Here is a 16450-nt window from a genome sequence, read left to right on the forward strand (position 1 = left end):
CAAGGAATTGTGGCCATTTTGTCATTTTCTTCCTCCAGGTTACAATGATGCCATCGTCATCAACATTTTAACACGCGGTCACAAAATCTATTCAGTCAATTGTGCCAGTTTTGCACCCTTAAAATGGGACTTGCAGCCACGAATCCTCTGCACAGTGCTAACTTCACCAAGATCTGTAGAGTTAGCTCATTTGCATGAACTTTGACCTGACCATTCATTAGCAGATATCTTCTGTGACATGGGAATAGTATGACTGGGAGCCTAGAAATTAGCTGGACAACCTTTAAAAAGCCAAGACCTGCTGAAGGATGCTGAGTGAACAGTTGTGATCTATATGCTGGACTGAATTTAGTATGAGGTACTTGTCTCCATCGATGACTGGTGTGTGATTTTTGTGGCACTTTTGAAACATGTTTTCAAATGGAGGAACTGGCAGAATTATGCAAAGAAAGGAGCAGAGCACTGCAGAGGCGGAGAAGAGCTATTCAGAATTTTACAGAGCATAATGCACAGACCTTCCAACTGAAATATCATTAAAAAGACAAGAAAGATTGTTTGGTGCAATCTATCCAACACTCCCACCACCACAAATCACCACCCTCTATCCCCCCCTCCGCTGGCTTTAATGTCATGACCATTATTTACTCTATGGTTCCATTCGGCACAAAATTCACCCATCTCCTAGTTTCCCAGAAATGTTGTGATCAATGTTAACAGAAGTGAGCAGCATTTGTTAGGTTATTTTATTTTTACTGATTATTTGCCCTCCTTTGCATTTACATTTCTTCCATATCCTAAAAGAAGAGGACGTGATTTATTGTGGGAAAGCAACCGACAAACAGAAATATTATAATGGCACATTTAGTCAGTATCGAACAGATGGTGCAATAGTCTAACACAAGTTTGATCCAGGCAGACTTTGCTGCTATCTGCCTCTAATATTAGCCTGGCAGGTTTCATTGTGCTCTGCTGTGAGTTTAGTCTGACAGGTTGCACTAAAATGTGTCTGTAGTCTTGCCTAAACAGGCTTCATGATCGGCAATGCGAAGGCAAAATAATGTGGATCCTGGAATCTGAACTACTGGAAATACTCAGCAGAACAGGTAACGGCTGTGGAGAGAGAAACAGAGATACAGTTAAGGTTCTCTGGCCTCCCACGTGCTGTGTTCCTCTGGGCGGGAAGGGGCCTGCCATTGGCCGGCAGTGGGATCTTCTGGTCCCACCGCTGTCAGAGACTTCCCATTTAATCCATCCACGCCACCAGGAAACCTCTGGAGGGTGTGCACCGTCGGCGGGAGCAAGGATCCTGCCAGTGTGAATAACCGGAAGATCTCACCCAACATTTCAAATAGATTCTTCTTCTTCGGTGATCACCTGCTAGGGAGTATGATTGCCCACCTAAGAAACTCCATGTAACTGGTCATGGGTTCTATAGGTCCTTGCATGGCTGATGAACTCAATCCTCGAACCAGATCTTCGACCGCACACTTGACAGGAGTTTCCAGAAGGTGGGGTCGGTCCTTGGATTCTAAACCGCTGGTATCCCTTTCTCAGGCTCCTTTCCCTCGTGCCATCGGGTGTCCTCAAAGAATTGTGTCTCTTCAATCAGGAGATTCCTCCAATAGGTCACTTCTGAGAATGAGTCTCCCAAGCATTGATTTCTATGTTACATTTGTTGAGATGAGCCTTCAGGGTGTCTTTGAAACGCTTCCTTTGTCCTCCTCCTGTTCGGGATACTTCTTTGAGCTGGGCAAAAATGATTTGCAGTCGGGACTCTGATCCTAAGCAAATGGCCGGCCAGTGGAGTTGGTTTCGGATTATCATTGCCTCAATGCCAGTGCTCTAGTCTCCTTCAAGGATGCTGATGTCTGGTCATCAAAAATTCTCATCCATAGGCATCCAACGCGATGCTTGCGGATTGGGTATGCTGTTGGATCGCCACATCGATATCAGTCTGAGATGAAAGGCGTCTCCCCAGGTAGGGGAAATGTTCCACATTTGATAACATTTGTTTGTTGAACTTGACGGAGGGAGAAACCGGACCCTGCCTGAGGGTGGGTTGGGAAAAGACTTGAGTCTTCTTGAGGTAGAGACTGCGACCAATTCTTCGGTATACTTTCGCGAAGGTGTTAAGCATGGCTCGGAGATTCTCTTCTGAGGTAATCCCTGGTAGATTACCAGTGGCCTGAAACCTTGGGTGGAATGCTACCAGCTCTAAAATGTTTCTAAAATGACCAGGTCCCAACCCGAATTCTGTTGGTTGGGTATTGTGATCTTGTGGAGTGCAGCCAATTAAGAGGCCACCTCAATGTTCATTGTCTAATTCAGGACAGAGAGCAGGTGGAAGGGCCGAACAGTGGACCTAAAGCCAGCAAATCCACCATGAAAAGACAAATGTTGCTGATGCAGCTAGAGGACAGTAGGGGCATCTCAAGGTGGAGGGGCTCTCTCAATTTAAAAATAAAGAATGGCTACAGCTGTCAGGCCATCATTGTGGAGTGTTGGCTTCCCAAAGTGTTCCCAGTATCAAGCAAACATGACACATTGACATGGCAGTGACTACCAGCCTTGCATCAGCAAGCACTCAACAAATTGAGGGCAAATTGTTGTCACCACTACCTTCCCGAACTCCAGCAAGTGGCTGAAGGCAGCCACCTGGCAACAGGAATGCTTATGGCCACGGTTGTGACAGTTTGATCCCCACAGCTCCATGCTGGTCATATTGATGGAAGACATTGATGGTTGCCTAGGCCTCAGAGGTGGGGTTGGAGGCAGGACTGGGAATAAAACTTGAAGATAATGCATGAGGTTGGTTTCTCAAAGTGTTCCTGTCTCCGAGCAAACATGCCAAAGGTGGGTTCAGCATGGCAGCAGCTCCCTGCCTTGCAACAGCAAGTAGTCTCCAACCTCACTCCTGCAGGCCTGGGAAGATTTCACAAGTCAACTCTGGTTCTCTCTTCACACACACACTCCTAACCTGCTGAGTATTTCCAGCATTTTCTGTTTTTATTTCATTATCAGTAGTCTGTCAGCAGTTCCACCTAGATAATTATCACAGTGGTCTTTTGCAAGTCTCCACCCATAACATTCCAGATTTCTCTGCAAGCTTCAACAAAATTAGCAACTATTTTTTTGTTTTGAACTATATGTCAATAAATAAGCTTGTTCTTATTCCTAATCTTAGGGTGAAACTTTATGATTACCAAGCGATGTGCAAAGGGCCCACTAATCACCACAGTGGATCACAACCCATGCTCAGTGTGAGTATCTATCCCACAATGATATTGTGGTGCTTAATTTAAAACTCTTAACTGTACTGCTGGTATTCATGAGGTATATGTCGCTTATGTGTCACCGATGAAAATGCAGCAACTGCACATGCAAAGTTATCTTTCATGTACCAAACTCACTTTCTACCCCTCTGCTTTTTCCATCAGAATTAGGGTGGCAATATAAACATCTACTCACCTAACCAAGAATAATTCTATTGAACAAACCTATTGGGTTGTTTAATCTATGCTGCAAAGAGGGTGTCTTATGTGGTTGGGGGAGTGTTGCACAGAGTGATATCAAAAACAGGAGCAATGATTATGGACAATTCACTTAATCACTGCAGCAGAAATTTATGGTACCACAGGCGGATGAAATGCAGCATCAGGATTTGCAGCCAGTGCAGGTAATGCAACATTACCTTGCATGGTTCAGAAAACTTACAATTCATGCTATCTACTTTGTTCAACTTATATTGTTTATATTGTGGATGTTGTGGGCTCCGAAATACATCATAGTCCAAAACATTAGAACGGTCAAGACCCTTATGCCAGATAAGCAGTTTTGTTGTTGCACTAGATGAATTGTTCATGATGGGCCAGATGGTTCCATGACTAATTTTTCTACAGCAAAGAAGGAGGCTGTTCGATCCATCATGTTTGTGTTGGCCCAATGAAGGAGCAATTCACCGAGTGCAACAAATAAACTGATGGTCTGGTTTAACTGTATGGTCTTGGTAACATTTTGGATTATTAAGCAGTTCAGGAGCCGGCATTATCTGCACTCTTGTTGAAGAAGATGGAATGTATGAAATATAATTTTTCTGATCGATTCAAAATAATGCTGCATCATCTGCGCTGGCCGCAATTTCTTCTGCTGTGTTCCACTTCCTTAGAACCGGAATAGGCCATCAGGCTCCTGAGCTTGTTCCACCAATTAGTATCATAGCTGAACTTTTACATCAACTCCATTTCCCAGCCCCAACCCTGTGTCTCTCAATTTCTTTAGTGTCAAAAAATCTATCAGTCTTGATTTTGACTACAGTCAATGGCTGAGCATCCACAGGTAAAATTCACAAACCTCAGAGAAGAGAATTCTCCTCATTTCAGGCTTAAATGGTTGAGCTCTTACCCTGAGGCTATGGCCTTTGATTCTAGACTCACCAGCCAGGGGGAATGACCTCTCTCAGCTCTACTCTTTCAAGCCTTCTAAGAATGTTATACATTACAATAAGATCACCTCTCATTCTTCTAAATCCTGTTCTACCCAACCTTGGACAGCCCTCTCGACCCAGGAGTCAATGTAGTGAATCTCTGTTTCACTCCTTTCTGAGGCAAGTATATCCTTTCTTGGGTAAACAGACCAAACCTGTACACAGTAGTCCAGGCATAGTCTCACCAAAGCAACATTTCCTTCCTGCTATCTTGCAATCTCCTAGTGATAAAGGTAAACATACCATTTGCCTTCCTACCTGGGTGCTCCAAATGAATGTTGACTTTCTGTCCCAGGACACTCAATCCCTCTGAACAAAGAACAAAGAAAAGTAAAGCACAGGAACAGGCCCTTCGGCCCTCCAAGCCTGTGCTGACCATGTTGCCCATCTAAACTAAAATCTTCTGCACTTCCGGGGTCCATTTCCCTCTATCCCCATCCTATTCATGTATTTGTCAAGATATCCCTTAAACGTCACTTCCACCACCACCTCCAGCAGCGAGTTCCAGGCACCCACTACCATCTGTGTAAAAAACTTGCCTCGTACATCTCCTCTAAACCTTGCACCACGCACCTTAAACCTATGCCCCCTAGTAATTGCCCCCTCGACCTTGGGAAAAAGCCTCTGACTATCCACTCTGTCTATGCCCCTCATAATTTTGTAGACCTCTGTCAGGTCGTCCCTCAATGTCCGTTATTCCAGTGAGAACAAACCGAGTTTATTCAACCTCTCCTCATAGCTAATGCCCTCCATACCAGGCAACATCCTGGTAAATCTCTTCTGCACCCTCTCTAAAGCCTCCACATCCTTCTGGCAGTGTGGCAACCAGAATTGAACACTGTACTCCAAGTGTGGCCTAACTAAGGTTCTATACAGGTGCAACATGACTTGAGAATTTTTATACTCAATGCCCGGCCAAGGAAGGCAAGCATGCCGTATGCCTTCTTGACTACCTTCTCCTCCTGTGCTGCCCCTTTCAGTGACCTGTGGACCTGTACACCTAGATCTCTCTGACTGTCAATACTCTTGAAGGTTCTACCATTCACTGTATGTTCCCTACCTGCATTAGACCTTCCAAAATGCATTACCTCACATTTGTCCGGATTAAACTCCATCTGCCATCTCTCCGCCCAAGTCTCCAAACAACCCAAATCCTGCTGTATCCTCTGACAGTCCTCATCGCTATCAGCAATTCCACCAACCTTTGTGTCATCTGCAAACTTACTAATCAGACCAGTTACATTTTCCTCCAAATCATTTATATATACTACGAACAGCAAAGGTCCCAGCACTAATCCCTGCGGAACACCACTCGTCACAGCCCTCCAATTAGAAAAGCACCCTTCCATTGCTACTCTCTGCCTTCTATGACCTAGCCAGTTATGTATCCATCTTGCCAGCTCACCCCTGATCCCGTGTGACTTCACTATTTGTACCAGTCTGCCATGAGGGACCTTGTCAAAGGCCTTACTGAAGTCCATATAGACAACATCCACTGCCCTACCTGCATCAGTCATCTTTGTGAGCTCCTCAAAAAAATCTATCGAGTTAGTGAAACATGACCTCCCCTTCATAAAACCGTGCTGCCTCTCACTAAAATGTCCATTTGCTTCCAAATGGGAGTAGATCCTGTCTCAAAGAATTCTCTCCAGTAATTTCCCTACCACTGACGTAAGGCTCACCGGCCTGTAGTTCCCTGGATTATCCTTGCTACCCTTCTTATACCAAGGAACAACATTGGCTATTCTCCAGTCCTCTGGGACATCACCTGAAGACAGTGAGGATCCAAAGATTTCTGTCAAGGCCTCAGCAATTTCCTCTCTAGCCTCCTTCAGTATTCTGGGGTAGATCCCATCAGGCCCTGGGGACTTATCTACCTTAATATTTTTCAAGATGCCCAACACCTCGTCTTTTTGGATCTCAATGTGACCCAGGCTATCTACACACCCTTCTCCAGACTCAACATCCACCAATTCCTTCTCTTTGGTGAATACTGATGCAAAGTATTCATTTAGTACCTCACCCATTTCCTCTGGCTCCACACATAGATTCCCTCACTTGTCCTTCAGTGGGCCCACCCTTTCCCTGGCTACCCTCTTGCTTTCTATGTATGTGTAAAAAGCCTTGGGATTTTCCTTAACCCTATTTGCCAATGACTTTTCGTGACCCCTTTTAGCCCTCCTGACTCCTTGCTTGAGTTCCTTCCTACTATCCTTGTATTACACACAGGCTTTGTCTGTTCTCAGCCTTCTAGCCCTGACGAATGCCTCTTTTTTCTTTTTGTGCTGTCTCTGACCCCAACATTGGTATTCTGTTACCCATCACAAAATATTCTGCTTTTCCATTCTTCCTACCAAAGTAAATAGCTTCACATTATACTCCATCAGCCACCTTTGTTCCCCATCAATAAATCTCTTTGGGGTCTCTTTACATTCTCCTCACAACTTACTTTCCCACCAAACTTTGCCAGCAAAACCTAAATTCGCAACCCTCCGAGTGAAGAAGTTTCTTCTCGTCTTCGTTCTGAATTTATCCGGAGACTGTGACCACTAGTATTATGCTTCCCAGGCAGGAAATATTTATTGTAATACTAATATACATTGCAAATAGTTAATGAATTGCTCCTATGTACTAATTGGGGAGATGTGCCAATGGGAGAACTGCGGAGTAGAGGTCAGTGCAAATGACTTGCAGTCATATCAGTTGACTTATAACGTTCAAGATTGTCGACCACAGCCATCAATTGAAAACTATTCCTGGACTAAATTAGATTTTACAGATTCACTAATTCCTGACAGGTATGTTGTGTTTTGAAGGTTTCTAAACCAGTTATTAGAATAAACTTTATGTTCTTGCACTCCCAGGGGAAGGAAGGGCACACGTGTTGGGGAATTGGGAATTACAATGAGCTTACTCTCTCTACTGGGAACAAAGAGTTTAATTTTCATTCAGTCTTGAATACTCCACACATAAAACAATTGAAGAAGCCTTTTATCGGAATTGTGACTTTATAATGAATTCACTTCTTTTGGTACAATCTCCTAACACGCCCACTGTAGTTTTACATCGAAGGCAGAGAAGTGTTTTCGCAGCAGTCTAATTTTTTTTTTTGATTTGTTTTTAGCCTTTCTACATTTTTCTTGCTGCTCTGAAATGGTTCCTGAGCAACGTATTCATGTATGTACTCATTTTTCTAAAACTTGTCAGATGTATAGTATATGTTTCAGAAGCAGGCATTTCTGCCATGTATTCCACTCTGTATAAAACCATCAAACTTAACTTGCATAGATATAAAGAAGGCACTATTCTTAGAAGATTATTTGCTGAATACTTTAAAATTTAGTTTGCAAACCAAACATATAACATAAATAATATAAACACAATACACAATAATATAAACTCCATTGAGATGTGTTGCCATTTCAATGGCACGAGAGCAGCCAGACATGCCTTGCATCATTTGAAACTGGCACTTGGTCTTTGGTTAAATGCAGATTGCTTGGTACATAGATAGAGTTTTATGATCCTTTTGTATTGCAGAATTGTGACTCCATGCAGCACCAATAGACAGAGAGCTGCTCATACACAATCTTAATTTTTATTTCTTTATTACGACTGGCTACAGCAGATCAATATAAACAACAAGTGGAAAAACCCAATGCTGGCCAGCAGACATGGTGTGGTCAGGAAGAAATGGTGATTAGCACCAGCATTCTGCTTCTGAAGGAGGCAGTGAAACTTTTTCTTTTTCACTTTTGCAGTGACTGAAAAAGCATATTGCTCAGGTAACTTAAGATGGAGCTGCCATCAAGAGTAGCAAAATAATTTTAAGGGATCATAAAACTTTTTCTTACTAGCAAAGCTCCTCTATTTGAAAAAGATTAGTTTGTGTTGCATCAGAAGCATTTGCCCCTAAACCTTAATCAACCTTGATCCGGATGTGAGAGCAAGAACCTTAATGCCTGAGAAAAAGTGAGGATTTCTGCCCCTATAGCAAATTGACAGCAGCCTCCAGTGGTTCCTTTAAGGACCAATAGTTGGGTAGCTGTAGATGCAGAAAAACTAAACAGAACATGGGTGCCACATGTTTCTTTTGATTTTGCTAAACATGGGAGCATTTGATCCGTGGACCCTGAGTATCATATTCATAGGCTTAATACTTGTTTCAGGTAGACGCCCTGAACACTTGGAGGCCATTGTCTTTCAACTGTATGCTTAAGGAGGAGGCCAGACACACCAGCATGTGTCTGGAAATTGGTCTTCCACACTAATGTTTCATCCAAAAATCTGCACAACGAAGACCAATTCTTGTCCTACCAGGTTTTGAAATTGTGTTGGAGTGCCAGATGAGCTGCTTACTGCTGATGCCTTTGATGGAAGGACCTGGCATTTGGTGCTGTGTTGTTCTTGTTAAACTTTTATTTGATACTGCAGCCATGTTTTAGCAGGATGTTGGAGTAGCTGGTGCTACTGAAGGTCTCAACCACCCCTTGTCATCCCATGCAAGGCGGTACCTTCAAGATTCATGATTGGCAAATAATCGCCTTCCTGTTGCTCTGCTTAATGACATCATCATCAAAATATAATTCCCATGGGTAATCCTCCCTCTTTCCTGGCAACCTGACAAAGCCCTGCTATTGGTTCTATGCCAAAGGTCACGTCAACTCCCTTTGCCTGTGAGCAACCTCTAGCTTCACAGCTGAAGGCTATTCTAATTGAGGAATTAGCCTTGTGAGATGTGAGAGCACTTCACAGCTGGTTTTGTTTGCTGCTTGCTGCTGCTTGGAAATGCCTGGAGGCTGTGTTGCTGTTTCCTTCCTTTTCTGTAGCCGGAAAAAAGGAAATGTTTTCTAAGGTACCTGGGTCCTGGAATTCCAGGCTTGGGTAGCTTTATGAGTCCGAAAGCAATCCGGTTTGAAGCATGAAGAAACTGCAGGACTTGTTTTTTAAAATTCATTTACGGGATGTGGGCATCGCTGGTTAGGCCAGCATCTATTGCCCATCCCTTGTTGCCCTTCAGAAGGTGGTGAGTTGTCTTCTAGAACTGCTGCATTGGGATGGTGTGGGAAGACTGGGTCGTGTGTAGTCCCTGAGGTGTAGGTACACCTACTGTGCTGTTAAGGAGGGAGTTCCAGGATTTGCCCAAGTGACAAAGAATGAAAGGCAACATATTTCCAAGTCACGGTGTTAGTGACTTGGACGTGACCCCCAGGTGGTGGGGTTCCCAAGTATCTGCTGCTCTTGTTCTTCTAAAAATATTTTTATTAAGGTTTTGCAAACTTTTTCATAATAAAACAGTAGTAACAATAATAACAAAACAAAATAGAGTGAACATTAACATAGTGCAAAAAGAGAATATACAATAACAATTAAATAGATATTACCCCACGTTACCCAGTCTTCCCACACCATCCCAATGCAGCACTCACCCACCACCCCCCCCCCCCCCACCCAACCCCACTCCTATGGATTGCTGCTGCTGCTGACATTTTAATTTTCCCCGAGAAAGTCGACGAACGGCTGCCACCTCCGAGAGAACCCTAGCGTAGACCCTCTTAAGGCAAACTTTATTTTCTCGAGGCTGAGAAACCCAGCCATGTCGTTAACCCAGGTCTCTATACTCAGGGGCTTCGAGTCCCTCCACATTAATAAAATCCATCTCCGGGCTACTAAGGAGGCAAAGGCCAAGACGTCAGCCTCTTTCGCCCCCTGAACTCCTGGGTCTTCTGACACTCCAAAGATCGCTATCTCTGGACTCGGCACCACCCGTGTGTTAAGCACCTTGGACATTGCCCTCGAGAACCCTTGCCAGAGCTCTCTAAGCTCCGGGCATGCCCAAAACATGTGGACATGGTTTGCAGGGCTGCCCTTGCACCTCATACAACTGTCTTCTACCCCAAATAACTTGCTCATTCTCGCTGACGTCATGTGTGCCCAGTGGACCACCTTAAATTGAATTAGACTAAGATTGGCACATGATGAGGAGGAATTAACCCTGCCCAGGACCTCTGCCCACAGACCCGCTTCCAACTCCTCACCTAGCTCCTTCTCCCATTTGCCCTTGAGCTACTCCACCGGGGTTTCGTCCACCTCCTGTAGTTCCTGGTAGATATCCGACACCCATTCCCCACCCATGTGCCAGAGACCACCCTGTCCTGTATCCTCAGTGGCGGCAGTGGCGGAAAGGCCACTACCTGTTTTTTCAGGAAGGCTCGTACTTGCGGATATTTGAAGGCGTTTCCTGGCAGCAGATTAAATTTGTCATCTCGCGCCTTCAAACTGGGAAAGCTTCCGTCTATGAACATATCCCCCATCCTTCTGATGCCTGCCCTCCGCCAGCTCTGGAACACACCATCTATCTTACCAGGGACAAACCTGTGGTTGTTACATATTGGGGTCCAGACCGACACTCCCTCCACCTTCTTGTACCTCCTCCACTGCCCCCAGATCCTCAGTGTCGCCACCACCACCGGACTTGTGGAGTAGCGGGTTGGCGAGAACGGCAAAGGAGCCGTTATCAAAGCTCCCAGACTAGTACCTTTACATGACGCCACCTCCAGCTGCTCCCATGCCGTCCCCACCCCCCTCACAACCCCCCCCTCATCGCCCACTTCCTAATCGTGGCTATATTGGCCGCCCAGTAGTAGTTGCAAAAGTGCGGCAGTGCCAGCCCCCCCCCCCCCCACACACAACTACGCTCCAGCAGCAATCTCCTTACTCGCGGGGTCTTATTCGCCCACACAAAGCCCAAAATGATCCTACTCACCTGCTTAAAAAAGGCCTTAGGGAGCTCTTGTCCTTCTAAATGGTAGTGGTCATGGGTTTGAAAGGTGCTGTCTTCGGAACCTTGGTGAGTTACTGCAGTGCATCTTGTGGATGGTACACATGGCTGCCACTGTTCATCGGTGGTGGAGGGTTTGAATGTTTGTGGAAGGTGAAGCAATAAAGCGGGCTGCTTTGTCCTGGATGGTGTTGAACTTCTTGAAAGTGATTGGAGCTGCAGTCATCCAGACAAGTGGAGAGTATTGCATTACATTCCTGGCTTGTGCCTTATAGGGGGTGGACAGGCTTTGGGGGTTCAGGAGGTGAGTTATTTGCCATAGGATTCCTAGCCTTTGACCTGCCCTGGTAGCCACAGTATTAACATGGCTATTTCAGTTCAGTTTCTGATCAATGGTAACACCCAGGATTTTGATTGTGGGGGATTCAGCGATGGTAATGCCATTGAATGTCAAGGGGCGGTGGTTAGATCCTCTCTTGTAGGAGATGGTCATTGCCTGGCACTTGTGTGGCGCGAATGTAATTTGCCACTTGTCAGGTCAAGCATGAATATTGTCCAGGTCTTGCTGTATTTGGACATGGACTGCTTCAGGATCTGAGGAGCCACGAATGGTGCTGAACATTATGCCGTCATCTGCAAACATCCCCACTTCTGTCCTTATGACGGGAGGGCAGCACGGTGGTGCAGTGGTTAGCACTGCTGCCTCACGACACCGAGGTCCCAGGTTCGATCCCAGCTCTGGGTCACTGTCCGTATGGAGTCTATACATGCACCCTGTGCTTGTGTCAGCCATGAAGTGGAGATGCCGGCGTTGGACTGGGGTGAGCACAGTAAGAGGTTTTACAACACGAAGGTTAAAGTCCAACAGGTTTGTTTCAAATCACTAACTTTCGGAGCACTGCTCCTTCCTCAGGTGAATCTGAGGAAGGAGCAGTGCTCCGAAAGCTAGTGATTTGTGATTTGAAGCAAACCTGTTGGTGTTGTAAAACTTCTTACTGTGTTTCTGTGGGTACTCTAAATTTATTTTTAAAGATCATTGCTGCCTCACAGCTCCAGGGATCCAGGTTCAATTCCAGCCTCGGGTGAATGTCTGTGTGGAGTTTGCACTTTCTCCCGTGTCGCCTGGGTTTCCTCCAGGTGCTCTGGTTTCCTCCCACAGTCTAAAGATGTACAGGTTAGGTGGATTGGCCATGCAAATTGCCCATTAGTGTCCAAAAGATTAGGTGGAGTTACTGAGTATGGGGATAAGGTAGAAGCGTGGCCTTAAATAGGGTGCTCTTTCAGTGGGTCGGTGCAGACTCGATAGGCCAAATGGCCTCATTCTGCACTGTAAATTCTATGATTCTAGGATTCTAAGGAGGTCGCTGACGAAGCAGCTGAAGATGGTTTTCCAGGGACATTCCTCTCAGGAACTCCTACAGTGATGTTGTGGAGCTGAGACGATTGACCTCCAACCACCACAACCATCTTCCTTTGTGCCAGCTATGACTCCAACCAGTGGAGTGCTGCCTTGATGTCAAAAGCAGTCACTGTCACTTAACATCTGGCAATTAGCTCTTTTGTCCATGTTTGAGCCAAGGCTGTAATGAGGTCAGGAGCTGAGTGACCCTGGCAGACCCAAACTGAGCATCCGTGAACAGGTTATTGCTGAGTAAGTGCCGCTTGATAGCAGTGTTGATGACTCCTTCAATCACTTTACTGATGATGGAGAGTAGACTGATAGGGCAGTAATTGGCTGGGTTGGATTTATCCCCTTTCTTGTGCACAGAACACACCATTGCCGGGGAGATGCCAGAGTTGTAGTTGTACTGGAACAGCTTGGCATGGGGTGTGGCACGTTCTGGAGCACAAGTCTTCAGTCCTATTGCCGGGATATTGTCATGGTCCATAGCCTTTGCAGTTACCAGTGCTTTCAGCCGTTTCTTGATATCACATGGAGTGAATTGTATTGGCTGAAGACTGACATCGTGATGCTGGGGACCTCCAGAGGAGACCGAGATGGATCATCCGCTCGGCACTTCTGGCTGAAGATTGTTGCGAATGCCACAGCCTTGTGCTGAGCTCCTCCATCATTGAGGATGGGGATATTTGCGGAGCCTCCTCCTCCAGTGAGTTGTTTAATTGTCCACCACCATTCACGGCTGGATGTGGCAGGACTACAGAGCTTAGATCTGATGTGTTAATTGTGGAATCACTTAGCTCTGTCTATTACTTTCTGCTTATGCTGTTTTGCACACAAGTAGTCCTGTGTTGTAGCATCACCAGGTTGACAGCGCCTCATGGATGCCCAGTCTTGAGTTGCTCGATCTGTTCTAAGTCTATCCCACTTAGCACGGTGGTAGTGCCACGCAACACGATGGAAGGTATCCTCAATATGAAGATGGGACTTTATCTCCACAAGGACTGTGTGACCGTCACTTCTACTGATACTGTCATGGACAGATGCATCTGTAGCAGGCAGGTTGGTGATGATGAGGTCAAGTATGTTTTTCCCTCTTGCTGGTTCCCCCACCATGTGCTGAAGTTCCAGTCTAGGAGCTATGTCCTTTAACTCGGTCTGTGGTGGTACTCTGGAGCCACTCTTAGTGATGGACATTAAAATCCCCCACCTAGTGCATGCTCTGTGCAGTTACCACCCTCAGCGCTTCTGCCAAGTGGTGTTCAACATTGAGGAGTCCTGATTCATCAGCTGATGGTGGCCGGTATGTGGCAATCAGCAGGAGGTTGCCTTGCCCATGTTTAACCTGAAGCCATGAGAATTCATGGGGTCCAGAGTCGATGTTGAGGACTCCCAGAGTAACTCCCTCCCGACTGTATACCACTGTGCCACCACCTCTGCTGGGCCTGTCCTGCCGGTGAGACGGCATACCCAGGAATGTTGATAATGGTGACTGGGACATTGTCTGTAAGGTATGGTTCTGTGAGTATGACTATATCAGGCTGTTGCTTGACTAGTCTGTGAGACAGCTCTCCCAACTTTGGCACAAGCCCCCAGATGAAGATCAGCCATGATCTCATTGAATGGCGGAGCAGGCTCGAGGGGCCAGATGGCCTACTTCTGCTCCTAGTTCTTATGTTCTTATGAAAGTAAGGAGGACTTTGCAGGGTCGGCTGCGTTTGTCGTTTTGGTGCCTTGTTTGATGCCGGGTGGTCCGTCCGGTTTCATTCCTTTTTTTGTGTTTTTGGAGTGGTTAAATACAACTGAGTGACTCGCTGGGCCATTTCAGAGGGCATTTCAGAGTTAACCACATTGCTGTGGCTTTGGACCTCAGTACTGGAAACGACAACAGCAAACCCAGCCCTGGAGGTGGCACTCTGAAAAAAGGCAGAACATGTCAGGGTGGGGGAGGCTTGGGGATTTGAGTGTCCTGGGGTAGAAGCCTTAACAGACTGTTAGTCTCTCTCCTTCGCCAATTCCTCAGAGATATGAAAATATGGCTGCTTTTGTCAATCCCCCAGAGGCTGTCCTCACGGTGTTGGTGGCAGCCGAGTCAGGCAGGCGCCGGAGAAGGTGCCAGCAACGACGACGCAGGCTGAATGCGTCACCCATGTGCAGGAGGCCACCGCACATCCTGACTGCCCATCAGGCCGAGGAGGAACCCAGAGGGGGACATCAGCGACGGTCCAAGGTGTACAGGCGTCCTTGGTTTCCGAGGAGATGACGGACAACATGTGCCGCAGGAGATTCCATCTCAACAAAGAGACAATGTGGCAGCTGTGCAGCGTCCTCACGGACTTGATACCCCACGGATGAGGAGGACAACCCCTCCAGGTGGCCCTGAGCTTCTATGCAACTGGCTCATTCCAAGACCGAGCGGGATATTGCGCTGCATTTCCCAAGCTGCAGTTCAGAAGCACAGCCGTGTAGTCACAGATGCCCTGTGTGCCCAGGCATCACAGAAAAGTAGTTAGTTATAGCATAGAAGGAGGCCATTCAGCCCATCCTTTCCATGCCAGCCCGAGGACACCCAGGTGCCACTTTTTAATCACACCTTGTTGCGCCCGGTCAACACTTAAGGTGCAGATCCAGATACTTGTTAAGAGTTGCGGGTCTCTGGCTCCACTACCAACTTGGGTAGTGTTTTGTTATGCTCGACGTAGCATAAGCTGCTTCCTTGGTGTGCACTCTGACAAAGGAAGGTTCAGACTTGGAGATAGCTTTAACACGTTAATTAAACCGTTAACAATTCTCCTACTTGAATTCGACTCTCCTGCTATAGCTACTCAAACTGACGAACCAGTCTGTGACAATCCATGTGGTGGGTGTGATGTGTTTCAAATCAACCCTGTGTACTCACTGAGAGTCTCCACTGGAAAGAGGAAGATCATGTGTGCTGTGTCCTTTTTATATGGGTTGGTGTAATGCCCCCCTGTGGTAGTGTCACCTCTGTGTGTATCGTGAATGCCCATTGGTCGTGTCCTATCTTACTGGCTTATTGGTTGAATGTCTGTGTGTCATGTCACTGGTGCACCCTCTAGTGTCTAGCTAGTCTACGTGTATTTACATTAACCCCTTGTGTATTTACAGTGATGCATATCACCACATCTCCCTTTTTTCATGTTACATATTTTCTGTAAAGTGTTAAAGAAAATTGAACAAAAACAGGTAGATAAGTGATGCTCTGTACAAGTTATGATAACAGTGATCATTAAACAATAAGTCCAAATCATATGTATGAGTCCAAAATTCATTAATTATTATGGTCGAGTGTCTTTCTTGTTCGGTTGGTGAGGTGGTGATGTTGATTGTGGCATGTCCTTGTGAACGCCATCAGTGTCCCTGTGCGTAAGGAATCAAGAAGTGGTCAAATCACTTTGTTGTCTGATTTGGAGTCCTTTTTTCTTCCGATGCTTGTGGTAGCGATGTACGCAATCTGTCCTGTGCTTGTTGGTAGTGCAGCAAACGTGAATTGGTAAGATGCATCGTCCTGCCATGGTATGTCATTGTACTGAGCTGAGCAGTAACAGTGTCCCTCATTTGCAGAGTCATACCATGTTGTACCAGTCATGGTTCCAGTGGCGTTGTCTTTGTCGTGCTTGTTGTCGACGCTGTTGCCTTTGGTAAGCTTCTTGTTATTGTCTTTGATGTTGTTGTTGTTATGTTGGTTGGTTTTGTTGTTGTGTCAAGGACCACACTCTGTGGATAATACGAGTCCTTCACACAGTTACTAGTGTCAGCGTCCTTT

The 16450-nt window shown here is 46.0% G+C and overlaps 1 protein-coding gene across 4 annotated transcripts in view; it reads left to right on the plus strand.

Moving 5' to 3' along the window:
* The window catches only part of cacna2d4a (calcium channel, voltage-dependent, alpha 2/delta subunit 4a), a 591407-nt gene that overhangs the window by 464562 nt on the left and 110395 nt on the right, over positions 1-16450 (plus strand). For all 4 annotated transcript variants that reach the window (XM_038781413.1, XM_038781415.1, XM_038781414.1 and 1 more), the window contains 2 exons: positions 3185-3260; positions 7608-7660. In XM_038781413.1, coding sequence (XP_038637341.1) covers positions 3185-3260; positions 7608-7660 — 129 coding nt within the window. The remainder of the gene's footprint in view (positions 1-3184; positions 3261-7607; positions 7661-16450) is intronic.

The sequence above is a fragment of the Scyliorhinus canicula genome, chromosome 20 (genome assembly GCF_902713615.1).
Source record: "Scyliorhinus canicula chromosome 20, sScyCan1.1, whole genome shotgun sequence".
NCBI lineage: Eukaryota > Metazoa > Chordata > Chondrichthyes > Carcharhiniformes > Scyliorhinidae > Scyliorhinus > Scyliorhinus canicula.